Source organism: Orbicella faveolata, unplaced genomic scaffold (assembly GCF_042242905.1).
Source record: "Orbicella faveolata isolate gen_17 unplaced genomic scaffold, um_ofav_v1 contig_25, whole genome shotgun sequence".
Taxonomy (NCBI): Eukaryota; Metazoa; Cnidaria; class Anthozoa; order Scleractinia; family Merulinidae; genus Orbicella; species Orbicella faveolata.
The window spans coordinates 7,573,799-7,596,951 of NW_028301553.1; the positions used below are offsets into that span (position 1 = coordinate 7,573,799).

Genomic DNA, 23,153 nt, shown 5'->3' on the forward strand with positions numbered 1-23,153 from the left:
CAAAAGATGAGAAAGAAATGGCATTCTACACAGTCAACAGCGAATCTAAAATCGTTGAGTTGTAAAGAGTCTCTGGGCAAATACCTACCTTTGTTTAGCTGTAATACATCATCAAGTGTGTTCAAGAATGCGAGCTACAGAGGTCATTGTGCTACTCTGTGTAATGATATTAAAACAAATCCTGGGCCTCCTATACACAGTATTGATCCTGCTCTAACAATCAAGGCATCGTATGATCAAGGTGGCACTATGTACTTTGGTGAAGATGCTGGAAACCAATGTGTTGCTATGAGTTTGAGTGCTTTGATTTACAAGAAGATAAAAGGAATACATAGCTGCCCGGGCATAGCTGTAAAAAGACCTGGTACAAATTTTGGAGATGGTAATCAATATTGTATTCAACACTGACACAATGTACAGGGCAGGTGTATTTAATGCAAGCAGAATTACCGTCAATGATTGGAGATCGCTATATGCCTGAGAAAAATAATTTACCAGCTTAATTATAGTGAAGGCTGCACTGGTAATCTAAATCATTGTTATTCAGTAATTGAGAGATATCAGTACAGTATGTCTAAAGACAGGGCTTTTGAAATTATCACTCTTGACACAAAATTATTCTTTATTTATTCTGACAGTAAAATGTATTGGTGTCAGTATCTATCATATTGATAATGGGAGTTATAAGGTATTTGATTCTCATGCAAGAGACGAATATGGTAGAAGCTACACCTCAGGTACATGTGTACTACTAGAAGTACCATCCATTCAGAGCTTAGCACAGTATTTCCAGACTATTCACCCTCTCGGTGACAATTATGAACTCAGAGGAGTACACGAAGGCTTCACAAAAATTCATGCTTCAGGAGCAATCATCTTTTTATTGTGACAGTCCTGCTTCGTATGGTCTGAAATGATAAGGACCTCACTCATCAGGCAACTTAATTAAACGACTGGCCGGTAAAATTGGAAAGAGACCGCTGCGCACCGCAAATGATCGACACTCGTAGCTACGGCCCAACTTACGATCTTAGATCGTCTTGTTTACTTTTAAACCAGTATCAAACATTTTGCATATTGATTTGATAAGGGAATCTTTCAGGGTCTCACCATCCATAACAATGACATTCTTAGCTTCAATGATTTCATGGAGATTGCTTTTACTTGGGTCTGTAACCAGCCCATCTGGCAGATCTGGGAAAAATCTGCATTTTGTCACTTGCACCTTGGTATATCCCTGTTGATGCATTATTTCAGTGTACTTGTCCATTAATAGTTGCTAATTTTCTAGGCCATGATATTTCGTGGCATGTGATTTCACGGCATGTGACTGATAGTCTTTTAGACGTATTTTACATCTTAGACATTTTATTCGTCTTAGACGTATTTTACATCTTAGACATTTCATTCGTCTTAGACGTATTTACACTGCAGTACGTCTTTGATAATTTTGTTGGTGATTTCACTGACGTATCAGCTTAGTGATGGCATCCTACCCTGTAACTCTTTGATGCTGTCGCTGTACGGAACCCTTGCTTATACCATTCTTGGAGGACAGATCGTGGTCTTGTTTGAGACTCTACCTTAGCATCTTTTGAAAAGATTTCTTTTTATTCTGTCACACCGATTATTAATTTTGGATGTTCTTTAAATTAAGAAGACTGAAGTCATCAATGAAAAATGCATCAGCCGTGGGAAATTTGTTTAAGTGCTTTCTCGCAATATTCCTGATATCCGGCACCATTTTTAAGTTTACTTCGGTAGGTTCTTTCGAGCTCTTGCTTCATAAGCTTTGCTAATTGAAGCTACTTTAGCTTTAGTAAACCTATTCTCCGGGTCAGAGTCGTAGATTTTTACACTTTTCATGTCATTCAGATTCTTATCCCTAAACCGACCGTGATTACAGCTCTTTTAGGCAATAAAATAGTGAGAACAGATTGTTTATTGTGCATATTAGAGAGACTATCGAAGGACGGCAAATATACCTTTCCAAAAGTTCCATTTTTTGCCACTTTGATTTATACGGCGACTTTTGAGCCAGAATTTTAATTGGCTGTAGTGTCAGTTTCTCAATCTGTTTTTCGCTCACACTGACGCCGGGAATATCCTCAGAAGAGAGATTGACTTCCCTTCTCCATTCGCCACGTTGTTTTGATTATTTTTCGCGAGGGCTATAAAGCCTCGTTTCCGTACAACTTCCAGGTTAATTGGTGTATTCCAGTGCGTCTTTGTGTGCTCCCGGTTATGTTTACGGTTTCAGTCACTGCAGCGTCACCTTGAATATCGCCGGGCATGATGCCGTTCAGAAGAGCACAAGTGATATAAGGCGAGGATACAAGCGTATCTTTGTCGAAGAATCAGATTCTGAGTGACTGAAAGCGTTTTGAACGCTTTAACTTTGTTTGAAGAAGCACTAACTTTGTATTTTCAAAGTTGAAATGGCTTCCTATGACTGATTACTCAAGAGCGCATTCAGCAATTCAGTAATTTTCCCCTCTATTTCATTAACAAGTAATCGCAATGGGTCCTCGTAAAATTAAGTATTAATATCACTTGTGTTTTCAGAAGTGCTGAATATCAGCAACTTCTGAAAACACAAGTGATATTAATCCTTAATTTTACTCGGTCCCATGCGATTACCTAAACTAAACTATTTGAGTGTGCTGCACAGGGTCGAGTTTTGTTTTTGTTTTTTCTTCAGTAAGGGTAATTAAGTGCTTAGAAACAATAGCGTATAGGATATTATAATCCAGTACATAAAATGCAGCTTACTTTGCTTTGCTCACAGATAAAAAGGTCATCATCTTGATGTGCGACACCTTCTCCTTCAAATCAAAGGACGATGACACTACTGTCATGCAAACCATCGAGCGCATTATAAACAAAAAGGGAAAGGGCTTTTTAGTGCGCTTGAAAAATAGAAAGCTGTCTGTAGATCCGGATGTTTTGGTTCAGTGCCTGATGTCGACATCGCCAGCGCCAGCGCCAGATTTTCAAGAAAAGAACAGAGATGCCCCAGGTGCAGCGGCCGAGTCGTATTCAGGTCAATTAACAAATCTTCCTATCTTTTTGAATGGGGAGCCTATCTTGCTGAGGAGTTTACTTTTTAATGGAAGAATATCCTATGCCTTAGAACATCTTCAACTATGGGACCCCACATTTACCGTTCCGGATCACATTAATCAAAATCTTTTTCAACAGTATCACTACACGCCCGTGACTGGAGTCACAATCCTGCAAGACACTGATTGCGCACTTCGATGGTCCGTTGATCCAAAGTTGATTGAAGTCTCGAGGTCAAGGTACGAAGGAATACAGATCGCTAACAACGAAACTCTCCTGTTAAAAACTCGTATCCGTAATGGACTGGTATCTTTTGAAGAAAACGATGTTCACTTTAGGCATGGAAATTGGCAAATACCTCAACGCATCACGGAGAGTTTGAAAGCAGAATATAGTTCGACCCCAAAGGGGGAACTTTGGATCACTTCAGACGACAAACAAAGCTTACGATGCATCGTGAAGATTAGACCATGAGATAAAATGTTCACTTTCGTCAAGAAAAAATATAAAGCCGGTTATTCTTAAGTTCTAAAGTAGATTCAGTTATGCAAGGAAACATGTGAAACATCATATATCTAAACTGTAACCTTAAAAGACACGAGGAGTCATCGCGGTTGAGTCTTCGACTTAGCCAGTCACAGTAATATAGCTATTCAGGCTTGAACAGGATGCGAACCCATGACCTCTGTGCGATACCGGCGCGGTGCTCTACCAACTGAGCTATCAAGCCAACTGGGAGCTGCAAGTGTATGTATACAAAGCATATATTGAAAGTGCGGGATAAAAATGAAAATAATCTCGCATATATATGCACCTCACTCTCTTTAAAAAAATCTGACTGATTTATTGCAACGTAGCGAAATTTATTGCTACTTACATAGAAGAATTTAAAAGCGCATTAAATTATGCAATAGTTTCAGTCAACAAAAACGGTACATTTCAAATAAGCAATAAACTATTAAAACCCCAAAAATGTAAACCTTAGTGTTGGAAAACAAACTTGAAACTTCGAATAACGCTTTTTCATTATAGTCTAAACAAGCAACAGTGGCCAATTTGACAGTAATCGTAACAGGATACTCAGGTGCACTCCCCGGCTAAGAGCTACACGTTTGCCTAATAGGCCAATCTTAGTATGTTAAAAATATAACTCGGCTCCAAGGCTTGAGGGAACAAAACAAAATTTCTTGATATTCCTCCCGCACTAAACCTCCATGTAGGTAATTTCACTCCCGCAAGCTTCGGAACCAAGTTAGAATTTTACGATACAAATGAAAATTGGCGTATTCTCAGCTGTCACACCCTACGAACAGATTGTTGTCGTATTTCTGTAATTCTAAAATTTGTTGTCACAGTTTTTTACCATTTCGCGATTTGCCGTTCGCCAACAAACAACCCTGTTTACTTTTCCCATTCTTTCCTCTGCTTAGTGTCCACTCTTTGAACTTCAATAGAGCGCTTTCACTCACTTGGCCAGCTGCCATGCAAATGAAAGTGTTTACAGTAAATATGACCCATAGGATTGGTTTGGAACACCAACATGGCCGCCGTTTCATTGTTTTGGGAATGGCTGCAGTGACTTCATGTGAAAACACTCTATACATTCTACCCGGGACGTTTTGATAGCACTCCCGGATCAGGAACTTGGCGCCTGCTAACACAGGCTAGCATATTTCACACACCTCGATCGCAGGCTCTGTCTCCTTTGCCTCCCCTATCAGGAAGGCAAAGGCTGGGATCCAGCTACGATGGTTGCGTGATGTTTCATGGTTGATCGGTTTTCTCGGAATTATTGCGCACAATTAATGCGCACTGGACTGTTTACGAAGGTTTTTCTGAGAATAAAGAACCGTTTTGAAATTCGTAAAAGAAAATTCTTCAGCCCTTTGAAGCAAAACAAGGCTATTAAGAACTAGAAATAAAAAGAATTGTACTTAAATTTGACTAAAGGAAACGATGGCACAGCCGCGCAAGTTTCATCTTTTTAACTGCGATAATGTTTACCAGCTCGTCGAAGATTTGTTGAATGCAACGAAAGCGAAGATTGGCTTCGAATTCACAGTAGAGGAGCATAGCTTCACTCTATCTAAAATGTCTGAGTTGAGTACGAAGACCATTCCTGAAATGAAGATGGATTTTGCAATGTTTGTTGTGCATGCGTACGAATCTGTTCTACTCATCAACAATGATAACTTGGAACACGGATACGCCAAGGTTTACAGAGCTTTACTGCAAGCGACAGGTAAATGTTAGACATTAGAACGGAAAACAATACTAAAACTCGATGGTCTAGGTACCAGGGTTTCCATAACATTGTAGCTATAAAATCAATGGAAGCAGAATTTGTAAGAAACCTATATTTGAGGGTATTAAAGGTCTTACGCTTTAATAATATTATACTGTTCGTGAGATTGACTACAAACAAAATATGAACTTTTCACCGCGCTCCGGCGTTCAGGAAGTGATTCACTGCGTACTTTGTTAATCATAAGAAACCCAGATTGATCCGATTTTCGGACAAGAACGACCAATTCATGGTTTCAAAATGGTTTTTGATACACGAAGTGTCTTGTTTCTGGCTATTTTGACTTGGTTTAGTAGTACTAACACAGATAAACGCAACTGATCTAGCCTTAAACATTTGCCATATTTTCAAGAAAGCAATGACTGTTTTAAATTGAAACTTGCAAAAATATTTTAATTGTTCACCGTCGACGCCTAATAGATTTAGATTTCATTGCAAAAGAGTGAGTGAATTTTTCTTTCTTTAATTTTTTTTGGCGGGGAGGGGGGGGGGGGGGAAGGAGGGGTAGGGACTGACAACTACAAGAACGAAACCGAGGAAGAGCAGTCTGTCATCTCGCGCTGGGCCAAGAGAAAAATTGCATATTCACAGTTCAGCTAGGAGTTCAAGGATGGAAAAAAAAGCTTCGTCTTTTCTTGGAACAAAAATCACAGTGATTCACGAAGAAGCGCTGCTGCATTGCTTTGATCCAACCAAGAAAGGACAGAAGTTTGAATATCAACCACCACAAGAACCATCATTACAAACACCGCAGTCAGCGAGCTCTACTGAACTCGAGATAGAAGACGTGGAAGAAGATCCTGCACAGCAACCAAGTTCAATGGTCTCTGGCGTTGAAATAAGCAATGAAATGGGCAACAGGGAAGGCGCCAGACCTGAAGAGTTCAATACGTCAAGATCTCCTTAAGGTAAACATAGGCACGCAAGGCGTGCAAGAGTTTTTTTTTTTTTGTGAAGTCTCGGAGACAGGAGCATTCATAGAGCTGTTTACAGTAATGATTTGGTTAATTCGACAAGTTATTTTGGTTGCGGTGTACAGCAAGAAAGAAACTGGGAATTTATGATGTACATACGATGTTACATCGGTAATGGTAAGATAGCAAAATAGTATGCCATAAGATATTTGACTGAACAAACTACAGTAATCTGACACGTCTCCAGATTAATGTAGATACCATCTTATTTTTTCTTTGATTCGTTCTTTGATAAAACCCACACTGTGATTGGTGTGACACGTGCACATGCATAACTCCCTCACTCACCGATCACATAGCCCTTCCAACTCCTAAGAGGAATTTTTGCTCAAAAATAGTCAAGTTAAGGGACCTTTTCGCATTTTATACGAGTCGTAAGTTTACCCTTTTTACCCAACACAACACAACAACACTACTTCACCGAAAATTTAAAGAAAGAGAATAAAACCTCTCTGATACATTGAAAGGCGGATTTAATTAAATTGCACTTTAACTTGGTGCCACGCAGTCTTCAGAGAACATTTGAGCAGTTTTGATACTTTTTACCTTTAAAAATATCCGACTGAAAAGAATGTCATAAAATGCCCATCTAATAAAAATAAACTGCTACTGCAGAGACGTGAAAACCGCCCAGAAATGAAAGCTTTTTTTTTGTTTAATATCCTGGGAACAATAGCCGATAACTTGTCAGCGCTAATTGAATTTACTCCCATATAAAAAACAAAAGTGTTAAGTTACCATTTGTAACTAAAGATAGCAAACATCTCGTGGGAACAAGTGGTGACGATTCGTCAGCTTTAATTGAATTTACTCCCTTGTGAAAAACAAGAGTGTCAAATTACCCTTTATAATAAAAAATAAAAATATATGTCGTTATATTTGCATGTAACAAGAACAAAACAAAGAAAGTGAAGTGTGATCATCACAGTAAATTTTCCAATTTAACCAACTGGAAAGAAGAAGCCTGAAAAAAAATCAAGGCTTCAACGGGATTCGAACCCGTGACCTCCGCGATACCGGTGCGATGCTCTACCAACTGAGCTATGAAGCCACACATTGGGAGCGAGGTCAATTAATTGAGTTCATATCTTCCCGTGAGTGAAATGATGTGAAGTATATATGAAATAATTCATATTTGAACTGCGGTAGTAGATGAAAGTGAAGTGTGATCATCGCAGTAAATTTTCCAATTTAAGCAACTGGAAAGAGGAAGCCCGAAAAAAATCAGGGCTTCAACGGGATTCGAACCCGTGACCTCCGCGATACCGGTGCGTAAACAATCGTCACCTGCACTTACTATTGTAAACGTTTGAACTGTTTCAAATCTAAATGGTCTCGTCTCCTCTAAAACATGTCCTAAGAACTGGAAGCGACGATTCGTGACCTCTAATTGAATTTACTCCTTGTGAAAAACAAAAGTATCAAGTTACCTTTGTAGCTAAAAATAAAAAATATCTTGTTGCATTTTCATACTACGAACTCACGAACTGTTTCAACCTCAAGGCTCATCTCGTTCGTAACTAAAATCCTCAGCCTAACCCACAGAAAATGTCGAAGTAACCCCAATATATGAATACTTCCTCCTCTTTTATAGAAGAATAAATATGGCCGTTCTAAATTGTGTCGGGATCAAATCTTCTCACATACCATTTACCCTTGCAACAAGAAATTTGACTGGTTGTTTATTGTAGATCCAATCTGATTGGTGTGACATACATACATACATCACTCACTCATCCATTGACCCGTCCATAACATACCCGACGCGCCGACTAAGAGGTATTTTTTTTACCAAAAAAATAACTCAAAAACAAGTGTTAAGTTACCATTTGTAACCAAAAATAGCAATATCTTGTTTTGTTTGTTCAAACATTTCATGGGAACAAGTGGTGATGATTCGTCAGCTCTAATTGAATTTACTCCCTTGTGAAAAACAAAAGTGTCAAGCTACCATTTGTAACTAAAAATAGCAAACATCTCGTGGGAACAAGTGGTGACGATTTGTCAGCTCTAATTGAATTTACTCCTTGTGAAAAACAAAAGTATCAAGTTACCTTTTGTAACTAAAAATAAAAATATCTTGTGCCATTTGCATACCGCTAACTCATGAACTGCTTCAAAACTCAAGACTCATCTCGTTCATAACTAGCCACCATTACACTGAACATTATGCACTCTAAAACAACCCAATGTATGTATCTAACTGTCACACTCCGCTCCAAACCGGACTGAAAATCACAAACCGGCAACATACACGTCAGTCTATTTTTCAATTACCAATACAACGCCCAAGACTTCATATACCTCACTAAAGTTATCATGAACGAAAACAATTTCGTTTTTCTCCTACTGCAATTCATGCTGGCTATTAATGTGAAAAAGCGAAAACCCTGATAACATTGAAAAGAAAAGATTTAGTTTCATTTCAAACGTATCTTCTCATTCCAGTGGTAAACAAGAACCATTATAATAGTAAAATCGTCACAGAATAATATCTTTTTGTTCTGTTGACCAAATTAATTGTAGTCTCTTCGCTTTTCACAGTGAAACTTGTCAATGGATGCTGACATTGACTACACGCCCGGAACACTTACTGCGAACAGCAATATTTAGGTTTCAATACAACATGCAAACGATTTGAACCTGGTCGCAACCTCATTAAATTCCCAGTAGTGCATTCCGCTCCTCTAAAATGCAACTGTTCTTATCATTCAAATCTTAAACTTTGTAGCAGAGCGGCTAAGACTCATTTAATTGAAAACTTTATCAAATGGGAAAAGCTCACCCTTCATTGAATGCTCGTAGTTATATGCCAAACACTATGTTTCTTTGACTGATTATCCAATTGCAAATGTTTATCAAACCCGCCCACAAAATCCTCGCCTCAGAAGATATCGAAATAAGCCCAATACATGAATAATTCCTCCTCTTTTATAGAAGAATAAATATGGCCGTTCTGAACTGTGTCGGGATCAAATCTTCTCACATACTATTTACCTTCACAACAAGAAATTTGATTGGCTGTTTATAGCAGATCCAATCTGATTGGTGTGACATTCATACATCTCTCACTCACTCACTCACTCACTCACTCACTCGCTCACTCACTCACTCACTCACTCACCCATTGACCCGAAACATACCCGACGCGCCGACTAAGAGGTATTTTTTTTTACAAAAAAAATAACTCAAAAATGAATCATGTTTGTCCACAGACACTATTTGAAGTGACCTTCAATGATTTGTTTGTTTTATTTCCCCAAGCCACGGGACCAAGTTATAACTTTTAATATATCGAAACTGGCCCATTTACCAACCATTTACCATTTAGCAAAGGTTCAGTTTCTGATTTCGACGTGACCATCGTCCTAACCAATTTTCTAGAGTTTGTCAAAAAGAAAAAAAGATCCGTGATGCCTCAAGTTCAGCAGCTGAATCGTTTCCTATCCTTTCAGATTTTCCTCGATCGAACTGCCGAAAATGAACTTGGAGTTTGGCCGTCGGAGTTTTTCGTTTTTAGGGGCTTCAATTTTTAACCGTTTACCGGCGGACATAAGAACTCTGAACTCTAGGCTTTTATTTAGGCAAAAGGCCAACGAACATTTTTACTTGTAACTTTTAATCGTGAGTTTTTATATGTTTTCCAATGTACGTAGTTTTGCCTTTTTAACTTTTTACCTTTTTTAAATTTTTAAATTTTTAAATCTTACAGGACCCCTTTGATAACAGTACTTTTTGGTACTGATGGGTTAATCCTGTCTAAAGATTCGTTTATTATTATTATTGTTATCAGGTCAATCGCAAATTAATCCTCTTCGAAGAAACCCTTCAGACTGGGAACCAGGACATGGGTTGAACACAAAACTAAGAAGCAACCAGCAACGCAAGCCACCACAACAATGAAGTCAAGAGATCCTCCTGCTATAAATATTACTGGGGAACCTGTGTTACTGAGGAGTTTACTTCGTAATGGAATTATATCTTATCATTTATGCATCAGTCAATTCCAGCAGTGCCCATCCCCCCCCCCCCCCGGGCTAACCCCCGGGCATTAGCATTTTTTTTTTAAATAAATGGGCAAATTCCCCGGGGTGGGGACACATAAGCTGTCTAAATGCGCCCGGGTGGGGACGAAGAAAGAGGGCAAATGCCCCGCCTCCGGGATCGTCGCCTTCCAACACCTCTGCAGTTTTTTTTTATTAATCAGTGAATAAACCTGTTCAGTATTTTAATGCAACGGTAAGACTTAAAGGACAACAGTACGTGTTAGTCGATTCTGATTATATTTATTTCTTTATATTTGTTTTTAACAGTTTGCTAGAGGATAGCTGGGATCCCGGCGGACGTGCCTCCAGCCGCGAGCGATGATAGGTGCCTGTTTTCGCAGGCTACTTTTTCTGTGAAGAATCAAGACATTTTAAATGATGATGCATTGCATTTTAAGCTCGCAAGGTCTGTCTTGAAGATCGCATCATTTGAATTCGCAAACCTTAAGTATTTTAACTCCACTTTCGTGAATTTAAAAAATGCTAGGCTAGTTTTGAATGCGAAGTTCACCTTGTCGCTTATATTTATATGCTTACAAGTAATGAAGAAATATCTAAAACTGAGAAAACACGCTTTTAAAACATCTACAAGTTTCTCTAGTCTCTGACGGACAAGTCATTGTTCGAAAAACGTCTCGTCTTTCCCGATGAACTCATCCATGGCACTTTCGAAAACACGTGTGTCAAATGCCCGGGGGTCGCCCCGGGGTACGCAAATGCCCAGCCCCCGGGCCGGGATAAAATTGCAGATGCTCCACCTCCGGGACTGACAACGTGAGCAAATGCTCCGCGGTTGCTCGGGGGGGGGGGGGGGGGGGATGGGCACTGCTGGAATTGACTTATGCATTAGAAGATCTTCAACTATGGGACCCTCAATTTAGCACTCCGGACTACCTCACTCAAATTCTGTTTCAACAGTATCACGACATGCCCGTGACTGGAGTAACAATCGTGCAAGGCTTTGATAGCACACTTCAATGGTCCGCTGATCCCAAGTTGATTGACATCTCGAGGTCAAGGTACGAAGGAATACAGATCGCTGACAACGAAGCTCTCATGTTAAAAACTTGTGTCTATAAAGGACTGGTATCTTTCGATGAAAGCGATGTACACTTTAGGTTTGGAAACTGGGAAATACCTCAGCATATCGTTGAGAGTTTGAAAGAAGAATATTGTGCGAGACCTTGTGGGGAACTCTACATCGTTTCCGACGAGAAAGGAAACTTACGATGCACAGTGAAAGTGCTTAGCGAAATTGATTGAATTCGCTCTTTTGTCAACAAACGTGAATTCAAAAAGTAAATCACTGCAACGTTAGAAGTGCAAGAGAATTTTTCAAAATGAGAGACAGACAGGAAAGTTTATTTCAACACGGATTTCCTTCAGTTTTTTGCAGATAATTGGTTTTCAAGGAAGCAGTGCTAATGGCAGTGCAATTATTCTGAAAATACTGATATAACTAAACATAAGTAGAAATTTTACACAATTACATTAACAAAGAAAGAACAAGCACAAAAATGTCTTGAATAGTTCAAGTGCTTGCTCTGTTTTAATTTTCGTCGGAAGTGAATCCCTTGGTTAAACACCACAAAACGAAAAACGTTTATTTGACTGAAATATTCTGTCTGGGTCTTGTAATTGCTAAATATGACCTCATTCTCTAAGGTTGCAAATAGTACCTTCGCTGACTGCAGTAACTTTGCACTTTTTGAATATCTTTCTGATTTAGCAGGCTTTTCCTATGGCTAGTTTCAGTTTGATTGTTACTTCGAGATCAGATAAGCTAAATACTGGAGCTTTATTGTGTAATGACTGAACACGAGGGGAGATTTTTCCCTTTGAAAGAAATGACAGCCAGAAACAAGTACTAGCAAGGGATAATTTAGGGTAAAAATGTTAATCCCCGATGTAGGCCCTATTACTAAGGTAATCCTTAGATCTCAAGTTATGTTTAGATTATTCCCGGTTTTGGAAATCTCAGGAGGGTCTGGAAATAGCTAACCAGCTACAAGGTCACAAGATCCTGTCACGCGGATTTTGCTCACAGCATAGCCACGTATGTTTATTCTCAAATTGGAAGCTTTAGGTCTCTCAAATTCGCGGAGGATCATAATTCCCACAGATATATAGTTGCTATCGGAGTAGCTTAATTGTTCTGGTACTTTATTCTTTAGCTCTTCATACAATGGAATACATAGAACATATATTAACCGCATGAGAAAGATGTAGATTTTCTTGACCGTTTCTTATCGTGATAAGTATGAATTTATTGCAACGTAGCGAAACTCATTGTAAATAGTGCTAATTGGATAGGAATATTAAAGAGCGTACTACATTAACGCTGGTTACTAACTATGAAAAAATGTCATCGTATGGAAACCACGCGACAACTATCGCTGAAACAGACTTGCAACGATCATGTAGCGATCGAGTGAAAACTATGAAAAATTAAAACTATTTGAAACCCGGAAAAGATACACCTCAGTAATCGGATAACCCACCTTGTAATAGATCTTTCCCGCATTCCAACAAACAATAGCGCCGAGTCCAGGTCAGGGTGGACAAAAAGACAGCAAATGTATGAAAAGGCCGGTCACTCTGGTACTACTGTTCGAACGCACTGAAGTGCAATGCAGGAAAGGTCTGTTATAATCTATAAAACAAGCAAAAAGCAGCCAATTTGAGAGGACCACTTACAGGAAAATCGTGCAGTCAGCTAACAGTCATTTGATAATTTTCAGCTATGCCCATGCGGGGGAGAACATACAGCACTTCAAGAGAGAACAGGTTATCAGTTAAAAATCATAGTATTTCTTGGTTATAAGCTAAACTTCTGCCTAACAGGCCAATTTCGATATATTAAAAATTCTACCATGGCTCCGAGGCTTAGAAAAACAAAGCAAAAGAAATAACTTATTCATCCCTCGAACTTGTTCGATTGGTCTGTTATCAGCTATCTGGCCTCCTAATTATAAAAGTTGTTGTTTTTCTTTACCATTTCTCGGCGTAGCATGCTGACTAAGGTTTGTAGTTTGTCAAACAGACAACTCTCCTTTCTCTTTTCCTGCATTTAGGAGGGAGGGGGTGACTCTATTGTGTTTCGGTATTGATTCGTGACCGACTCATTGCTACCAGTGTGACGTCACATAGCAACGAGTGAGCGCTTCGAGTAGCTTGTTCAGATTACGCCTCTGAAGAAGGACAATAGAGGTTAAGAAAGATCAAAAAACAGGCCTAATATCGCTTTTGTTCGCTAACTAAGTATAGGTGTGTACAGTTTATTGTTGCTCTTTGTCTGTGTGCATTATTTGTTTTAGTTTTGTACGCGCGTTATCGTGTATCCTTGTTGAATTTTGTTACGGGTGAGTGGCGGGACCGCCATCTTGAAAACGGGATGAGAGAGGTCAACGTAAAACGTTCGCGTTTTCTCTCTTAAATGTCTTACGAGTAATAGGAGGTTTTATGCGTTGATAGTATACGTTTAATCTGCGTATATCTCTGTGTCGATTGAATCAGCCGTTCCTCTCATCAATCCGTTTTAGTGTTGAGATGTTGTTTATTTCTTGATTTCCACCAAAATTTCCCTGCGAACTTTGGTGGTAGTTATCAGGTCTTTGAATTCAATTCTTTGTGTTTTAACTCCGTTTGCTTTTTGTGTTTTAATTTTGTCCGCTGTATGGTGATATTTGTTGGCTTTAATCGTACAGCAGCTTTATTTGTTGGCTTTTTTTTCCTGTCTCGTTGCAACTGTTGACTTATTGCTGTCCACTGCAGTTGTGGTGTTCAGTGTTGTGATTTCATACTTACAACAAAGTTCAAATTAGAGTTAGCCTGAGTAAGCTGTTTTTGGTTTTCTTCTTGCCACTTACAATTTTGGTGTAAAAATATATAGCATTTAAATATAATAATTACAGTTATGGTGAAATCAATTTTGCTGTATGATTCATTTATCTTTTGTCATAACCTGATAACTTGGCTTATTCCTGAACAATGCCACATCTTGGATGATGCTGTAGCCTGTTCCAGATTCTTGGTCAGTGGGCACAATCGAAAAAAGTGGCCGAGCAACAAGCGGGTTTTTGTAGAGAAAGAGACCGAGAGCATGGAACAGGTTAATGATGCTGCAACTGTCCTGCATTGCCATGTTGTAATGGCTCCTATTTCTTAAGCCTCCAAGAATTTCAAGGCTGCATTGTAGTCTTTTCATCCCTATAAGTTCTCATTATATTCCAACTAAAAAAAACAACCCTCCACTAAATGTCACTAAATAGATATTGCAGCATAGCACTCAAAATAAATGACAGCAAATGCTAAGTGTTAGAGTGCAGAAATGCTGTAAAGACAATCAGACATCTATTCTTATTAATTTTTTTGTTTAAAAAAGTTTTATGCCTATTAGCTTTTTTTATTTATTCTGCTCTTATAATCATCTCCTGCTCTTCACAGGTCCACATCAGCCGGTAGTTTCAATTATGACTATATGTACCATTTAATCCATCAAATATTGTCGCTTGCATGTCTTCGTCTAATTGCATCACTAAATGCTCAAGCTACAACTGTAAAATATTCTCCAGTGGAGTGGTACTCCCCTATTTTCCAATCTTCAAGCAGATTCTGCACATTGCCAAAAATATTTGAAGTATAATAAACACAATAGCTTCCATTTGACTTTAAAAATATGCTCGATATTTGTCCTTGGACATTATCTGTTCCTATCTTCTTGGAATAGATAATATCCACAGAGCGGACACCGAATGAAGGCTACTTTTCATAAAACCTGCATTACCAAATAAAGGAATGAATGATTGACTGAATCAACATGTCTTCCTCAGACTCCGGAGGTCCATAAGCTTCATTCTCGTCCAGTGTGCTTATCAGCTATGCTCTCATTCTGACCATATATGACCATACATGCCCTGCCTGATCCATTGTTAGTGGTTTCATTTGTGGTTTGTGTGATAGCAGTCAGCTCTGAAAACCTTGATGTTAGCTCCAGAGAATTTCCCCTCTTTTGCACTGTTTTGTGTCTTCATAGCTAAATGTTTAGTTATCCTTGTGTAAAAATGGTTGAATTTCACCACCCTAGCTTTTTCTTCAGTATGGTATTAAAGTCAATAAGGTTGGTGGCATCTATTTTAGTTGTTGATGTAACAGAAAAGTCACATTTTTTAACTTCACACCGATTTATTAAGTGAAACTATCGTAAATTTGGGATATCAAATTAATTCCAAATTAAACTTGTCAATTGATTTATACTGGCAATCAAGCTGTGGTAAGCCTTTGTATGACTCTGTTCCTTTAAAGGAAATGTCTTCGGCTGTCATAATCAATAGGAGTTTAATAACGAGGTGTGGAAAAGTGCTTAAGGGGGTGCAAAAATGAAGAAAGAACTTGTGAATTTGACAGCATGATTGAACATGAAAAAAATATGTAGCTCTCATATGTATGTCTTGACAGGTGATAAAGAAATTTTAAAAAAATCTAAACTAAGCTGAGTTAAAAACTCCATGCCAGTTGATCATCCAGGGGCAGGGGGGGGGGGGGGGGGGCGGTGGGACATTAGCCATCAAGGGGAAAATGTTCATCAGAATCCCTAAGTGCTGCCCAGTGTGGCATTCTGGAAGGGAATTTGTGCATTATGATATGTTCCTTCCAGTGACATTCCCTGCAAAAAAAAAACTGAAGTGTCTTTAATAACCTGTTTTCAGTGGGACACAATTTTTTAGATGAACAAAAGGGGACTATTGGCTGATCATGACCTTGCAGATCGATAGATTCTGATGGATCTATTGGATTAACAGCATTCACCAATTCTTCAAATATCGAATTCCAAACTAAAATCTGGGAAAAGCCAGTCACAATTAGGCCGCCGGCCAGGAACTAGGCTGAGTTTTTCATGTAACACAACTATGTATAATATTTGTGGCAGACCTAGCATATAAGAAAATCAAAACTTCTCTTTTCTCAAATTAAACAAAATAAAATAGAACCGAATTACTAATCAAACCATAAATATTAACCAAATTACGGATATTGCCCTAAATGTAAACTGTAGTACGACAAAGGTGAAATAAGGCAGAAAACTTACCTAATCTGGCTAACTGAAACATGGCTGTTCTTCCCAGATACAGTCAGTCTTTGCACTTTGAAGGGATTGATGAGACGAACCACGAGCGCTGAAGAACTGAAATTCCACATACAAGAAGCCAAGCATACCCTCTGTCGAACCTCCTATTCTTGTGTCAAAAGGGCCCTGCTTCGTTATGCAGTGGCCCTCGAAAGGTCAATCAGCTAACAGTTTTGCTCGACAAATTGGCTTCAAAACAGAAAGTTTTCGATCAAATTATCTACCTGTTGAATATTTTAGCCAACAAAAAGTACCAAATAAAGATTCCTTAATGTCATATAAACCACATATTAACGAACCTAAGCAAATGGGGTAGAATATCGGAGCGAAATTCTGCATTTTCATCAACCTCTTGTACTTTACCCATTGGGCGCCATTTTGAATTTCATCCAAGCGAAACGTGACGTCACACTGGCAGTGATGACTCAACCAATGTTTTGCTTAGAGACGCCCCCTCCCTCCTGCCTGCATTCCTCTGCTTAGTCACGTGCACTCTTTGGACTCCTGTAGAATGCTTTCACTTAGGTGGCCAGCAGCCCTGCAAATTTATTGGAAAAAAAAGTAGATAATATATGAGAGTTTAACCCTCACAGGATTGGTTTGGAACACTAACATGGCCGCCATTTCATTGTTTTGGGACACCGATAAATGGCTGCCGCGATGTCAAGTGAAAATGAAACACTTAATACGAACAAACTACCCGTGACGTTTTCATAGCGTTCCCGATCGGGAGCCGCCTGCTTACACGGGCTAGATTTCGTTGATTGATTTCAGGTTATCTCTCCTTTGCCTCCGTTGTCGTTAAAGAGGGAGGCAAAGGAGAGAGAGCCTGGGATCCAGCTACGATGGTTGAGTGATGTTTCATGGTTGATCGGCTTTCTCGGAATTATTGCACACAATGCGCAGATGTTTGCAAAGCATTTCTGGGAATAAAGGACTTCCGTTTTGAAATTCGTGAAAGAAACTGCTTCAACCTTTGCAAGCAAAACAGAGCTGCCAACAAAGATACAAAACAATGTACTTTGACTAAACGAAACGATGGCACAGCCGCGCAAGTTTCATCTTTTTAACTGCGATAATGTTTACCAGCTAAGCATCGTCGAGGATTTGTTGGAAGCAACAAAAGCGAGACTTGGCTTCGAATTCTCAGTAGAACCGCACAGCTTCTCTCTATCTGAAATGTCTGAGTTGAGTACGAAAACCATTCCTGCAATGAAGATGGATTTTGCAATGTTTGTTGTGCATGCACACGAATCTGTTCTACTCATCAACAATGATAACTTGGAACATGGGTACGCCAAGGTTTACAGAGCTTTACTGCGAGCGACAGGTAATGTTAGACATTAGAACGATAATACTACTAAAACTTGATGGTCTAGGCACCAGGGTTTACATAACATTGTAGCTTTAAAATTAATGGAGGCAAAATTGTAAGAAAACTGTATTTGAGGGTATTAAAGGTCTTACGCTTTAATAGTATTATCCTGTTTACAAGGTTGAATACAAACAAAGTATGAACTGTTCACCGTGCTTCGGCGTACAGGAAGTGATTTACCGCGTATTTTTTTAATCACACGAAACCCAGATTGATCCGATTTTCTGACAAGAACAACATATTCATGCTTTTGATGCAATAAGTGTCTAGTTTCGGGCTATTTTGACTTGGTTTAGTCGTACAAAAACAGATATACACAACTGATCTGGCAGCAAACATCTGCCACATTTCCAAGAATGCAATGACTGTTTTACTGAATTTAAACTTGCATAAATATTTCAATTGTTCACCGTCGACGCCTAACAAATTTATTTTGAAATAATGTGTGAAATTTTCTTTTTTGGGGGAACGGGGGTAGGGGCTGGGGTTTACAGACTAAGGGACCATAATTCAATATTTCATCTTAGATTTTTACTCTTCTGAGCTTTTTAGGCCGCGGTCTAGATAGAATGTGTGCTGAAAATTGAAATTTCACTTGCTGTCGGAGCTTAAAATCATATGCAGAACAATAGAGTGAATTTAAGGACGGTCTTTTTTATTCAATAGTGAATAATAATAATAAGATTAGATTTATATGGCGCTAAAATTATAAAATATTCTAAAGCGCTTTGCAATGTAAGATTAAGATTACAGTAAAAATATAGGGAAAATGTATATAAAAATAACACAGTTTAAAAAACATATTATAAGACTATGGTATGCTATGCCCTAATTTCAAAAAAGTAAGTTTTGATTTAAAGACAGTCAGGGTTGGACCTAGTCTTATTTCACGAGGAAGTTTGTTCCAGAGAAAAGGTCCAGAGTGTGCAAAGACGTAATCACCAAATGTCATGTGTTTGGTTCTGGGAACAGCGAGGAGGTTATGGGCTCGGGAGCACAGGCGATTAGTTGTGTTAAAAGTCCTTTATATAGTCAGGTGCTTGATTATTAAGAGCTTTGGAGTAGTTTAACTTGTAGGGAAAAGTTGTTTTATTCATATTCTTTCTGCTGAAATGAGATTTTAAATATTTTATCTTTTATTTAATTAAGGAGGGAAGGTCATCGTGGTTTTTGGAGGAGATGACAACTACAAGAATGAAACCGAGGAAGAACAGTCTGTCGTCTCGCGCTGGGCTAAGAGAAAAGTTGTATATTCACAGTTCAGCGAGGAGTTCGTGGATGGAAGAAAAAGCTTCGTCTTTTCTTGGAACAAAAAGCACAGAGTGATTCACGAAGAAGCGCTGCTGCATTACTTTGATCCAAGCAAGAAAGGACAGAAGTTTGAATATCAACCGCTTCAAGAACCGTCATCACAAACACCGCAGACAGTGAGCTCTACTGAACTTGAGAAAAAAGGCATGGAAGAAGATCCTGCACACCAACTAAGTTCACTGGTCTCTCGCGTTGAAATAGGCAATGAAATGGGCAACAGGGCGCGCGCTAGACCTTTGGAGTTCAACACTTCAAGATATCTTAAAGGTAAAAATGCATCATATTTCTCCACAGACACTATTTGAAGTGACCTGCACCATTTGCAAAACTCATACAGGCCGCATCATCTGGTCGGCCAATTTTCCTTAGGGAAATAGCACAAAATAGATATTTGTTTAGTCCTTTAGCCACACTTTGATTCTTTTATATATGCATCCTTAAAGTGCACCTAACACCAAATTTTTTTTTTCGCGAAAACGAATCCACTTGTTATTCAAAGCATTTGGGAGGAAAAATTTTTGAATTTGGTTGAATCCTCGATTTTCTATACCTTTTCAAATTCGCGCCTGAAGTGTTACACGACCGCGTTCTAGGGAGTCTGGGGCGTGGGTTGCTAATGACGTCTACCCAGGAACCAAACACAATGGCGCCTCAGTCAGCTCTCTGTAGTTGCTGGAGAAAATGGAAAACAAAACTAATCGTTCCAATATATTTTGAGGCTAAAACGTCCAAATTTTGTTTCAGAATCATTTCTTTTTTGTCACTGGAGTCAGAGTTACGTTTCGATTCGGAAGACACCGAAATAAACTTCGATCGAGCACGTTCGACAACTGTGAACTCACTGCTTAGAGCTTTGAGAACAATTTGCAACATTTCAAGCGACGACGGGGAAGACTTCTTTGCGGACGAGCTGCTTGCATATTAGGAACGGAAAACTAGATACGAAGTGGAGGAGCAGGCAAACGAAAAGCAGGAAAGAAAACTCAAGGACTGCTTTGGATGGTAATTTCGTCACCTAAACACAAGACTCCCGCGCGTGTTTATAGCCCGTTTACATTTGTCCCTAGCGAAAATGTATTTTGTCAAGGTATGGTTGTTCTATTACATCCAGTTTGTGTTTTACTTTCTGGAATTCTTCATGTTTATAAGAGCGACGTAAGTGTTGCAGTTTTCGAGACTTGATGTCCTCCAAAACATTGGCTGCGATCGATTGAAAATCGTAGAATTGTTTGGACCTGTATTTTTGAAGCTGCGGGAAGCAAGGCGGAAGGAAACATTTCATACAATTAACAATTTCACATTGTCTCACATTTTAAGTCGTAACTCCAAATAACCAATGCAAATTTTTCTCAAAGTTTGCAGTGAAATTCGTTGGATAAGCGAAAAGGATGTGTTCCCTAAGCGGTCCGCAGATAATAATGTCACGCGGTCATATTTTCGACACTTTTGCATAGAATGTTTGTCGCACTGCTTATTTCCAAACCTTAGAAAAACTCTGTGAGCGTAACAATTTTGTTATCATGTAATTCTAAAGGATTAATCTTCGACTTTTATCTAAATCGAAGGAGAAATAAGTGTTGGTTGGCGGCGTGCAGTTGCGACCTATTTACGTATCACTATACTTGATTGATCACAACTTTGCCGGCTATGTTATAAACATTGCGGGATTGGAAGATATAGGTTGTCGGTAGTATTTCGACAAAGTGCTTGTTGGCTTTAAGCTGAAAATTTTGAAAATAGCGTTTGAAAGTCTGCAGAACAAATTCCAGTGAGAGTTCTTCAATGGTTCTCACAGACTCAGTTCGCTTGTTTCGGTTCGACAAAATCAACCATCGTTTACGTCTTTATTGTACCATATTGACCGATCATCGTCAGTAAATCGTACAGTATATCTTTTTTCAGATCTGGGATATTGCTGCAACAGCCGATAGCACTTCTGGAAGGCATTACTGCGCACTTTTCGAATGTGTATTGCACCATCCTGAAGGAAATGAGAGGACGTGAGATATTCAAGTTCCTGGGTAGACGTCACAACAGCCGCTCGACCCATTCTCCTCGAACTCGGTCGTGAAACAAAATGGCAGTTTTTTGGGGCTATTTTCGAGATTTGGTCGGGGCACAGAAAATCGAGGATTTAACCGAATCCAAAAATGTTTTCGCGGAAGTATTTCAAATAACAAGTAGATTCCTTTTAACGAAAAAAAAAAAAAAAAATTGGGGGTTAGGTGCACTTTAAGCTTCGGCACCCAGTTATAATTCTTGATATATCGAAAGTGGCCCATTTGGCAACCATTTACTATTTAACAAAGGTCCAGTTTCTAATTTCACCATCACCATCGTCTGACCAAATCCACAGACACGGACGAAACTTTCGAGAGGTTTTCAAAAAACGAACAGTGATGCTGTGGATGGATTTGTGTTTAGTGTTCCGAAATTCAATTTGTCCACGCTTCGTAACTAGCCAATTGTTCAGCTTTCCACCAGTTGGGATTTTTGATTAACAAGTCTTTGTTCAATGGGCCATGGACGTTGAAATAAGGAAAAAATATTATAAATATCCCATTCCCTCGGTGAGACGCGCGTGAAGGATATCATGGTAGTTGTATTCAATACACGCACGATATCTTCGAGACATTACATACAGCTACCATGATTCCCTGCGCGTGCGTCTCAGAGGGAATTAGCACAGCAGTGCTAAACTCTTCGACACTTAAATAAAGTGGTTTAATTTTACTTTTTTTTATTCTTCAAGTTCAGCAGTTGAATCATTTTTCATTTATTTAGGTCAATCACAAAGTGATCCTTTTCAAAAAAAGCGTTCAGACTGGGAACCAGGACATGAGTGGAATTCAAAAAGTAAGAAGAAACCAGGTCCGCAAGCCACAGCAACAACTGAGCCATACCATCCTCCTGCTATAACTTGTGAGGGAGAGCCTATCTTGCTGAGAAGTTTACTTCGTTTTGGAAAAATATCTTATCAGGTAGAAGATCTTCAACTATGGGACCCCGCAATTACAGTCCCAGATCGCATTAATCAAAATCTGAATCAGCAGTATCACCACACGCCCGTGACGGGAGTAACAATCATGCGAGGCATTGATGGCACATTTCGATGGTTCGTTGATCCAAAGTTGATCGATATTTCGAGGTCAAGGAACGAAGGAATACAGATCGCTGACAACGAAACTCTCCTGTTAAAAACTCGTATCCGTAACGGACTGGTATCTTTCCAAGAAAGTGATGTACACTTTAGGTATGGAAATTTCCGAATACCTCAGAAAATAATTGATAAATTGAAAGAAGAATATTGCTCCACACCGAGTAGGGAACTCTGCATCATTTCAGACGAGAAAGGAAACCTGCGAACCGAAGTGAAAATTGGAAAAATTGATCGATTCCGTACTTTTTTAAACAAACAAGGATTTTAAAATACAAATCAATGTAACGTAAGAATGTTCCTGTTCTAAAAATATTGATTTGACCTAGAAACAAGGAAAAATATTACAAAAATACATTAAAGCTAATGTAAATTCTAGAGAATGAGTAAGAACAAAGATTTCTTGAATAGTTCTCAAGTGTTTGCTCTATTTAATCTTCGTTGGAAGCGAATCCTTTAGTTAAGCAGCGCGTTGTGAAAATCGTTATTTCATTGGCATGTTGTCTTGGGTCTTTTAAGTGCTAAATATGGCACCATTATCTAAACTTGTAACTTGTACCTTCGCTGATTGCAGTAACTTTCTGGTTTAGCAATCTTTTCCTATCGCTATTTTAAGTTTGTAAGTGAAGACGAGCGCCATATACTAGTAGATCCATTATACTAGTAGATCCATTATACAATTTTTCAGTCAAATGGGAAAACATGCGTATCTCTAGTGCAAAATATGGTAATAAACTGAACTAATTTTGGCTAGAATAAAAGAAGCAGTAATTTAGAAACTAAAAGGAAAGAAAA

The 23,153-nt window shown here is 38.9% G+C and overlaps 2 protein-coding genes and 1 long non-coding RNA gene across 3 annotated transcripts in view; 2 read left to right on the forward strand and 1 right to left on the reverse strand.

Moving 5' to 3' along the window:
* LOC110044222 (uncharacterized) overlaps positions 1–4,036 on the forward strand; it is a 54,604-nt gene extending 50,568 nt beyond the window's left edge. Inside the window, exon 13 of the mRNA XM_089293274.1 lies at positions 2,789–4,036. Within this exon, the coding sequence (XP_089149400.1) occupies positions 2,789–3,537 (749 nt within the window). The 3' untranslated portion in view covers positions 3,538–4,036. The remainder of the gene's footprint in view (positions 1–2,788) is intronic.
* Positions 4,037–14,302: 10,266 nt separating this feature from the next.
* LOC149108801 (uncharacterized) lies at positions 14,303–16,513 on the reverse strand. Its single transcript, XR_016208307.1, has 2 exons — positions 16,477–16,513; positions 14,303–16,053 (listed from the first exon to the last, which is right to left on the reverse strand). It is a non-coding gene; the product is annotated as an uncharacterized LOC149108801 (long non-coding RNA).
* Positions 16,514–17,422: 909 nt separating this feature from the next.
* Positions 17,423–23,153, forward strand: LOC149108802 (uncharacterized). Its single transcript, XM_089293310.1, has 3 exons — positions 17,423–17,845; positions 19,040–19,468; positions 21,986–23,153. The coding sequence occupies exons 1-3, from the start codon at positions 17,554–17,556 to the stop codon at positions 22,627–22,629; spliced, it is 1,365 nt and encodes a 454-aa protein (XP_089149436.1). The 5' UTR covers positions 17,423–17,553; the 3' UTR covers positions 22,630–23,153.

Bases quoted from the DNA above. Each gene is read 5' to 3' on its own strand.
- LOC149108802 (XM_089293310.1), top strand. From the start codon at position 17,554: ATGGCACAGCCGCGCAAGTTTCATCTTTTTAACTGCGATAATGTTTAC. The intron at 17,846-19,039 runs GTAATGTTAGAC...TATTTAATTAAG, and splicing joins AGCTTTACTGCGAGCGACAG to GAGGGAAGGTCATCGTGGTT. The intron at 19,469-21,985 runs GTAAAAATGCAT...TCATTTATTTAG, and splicing joins CACTTCAAGATATCTTAAAG to GTCAATCACAAAGTGATCCT.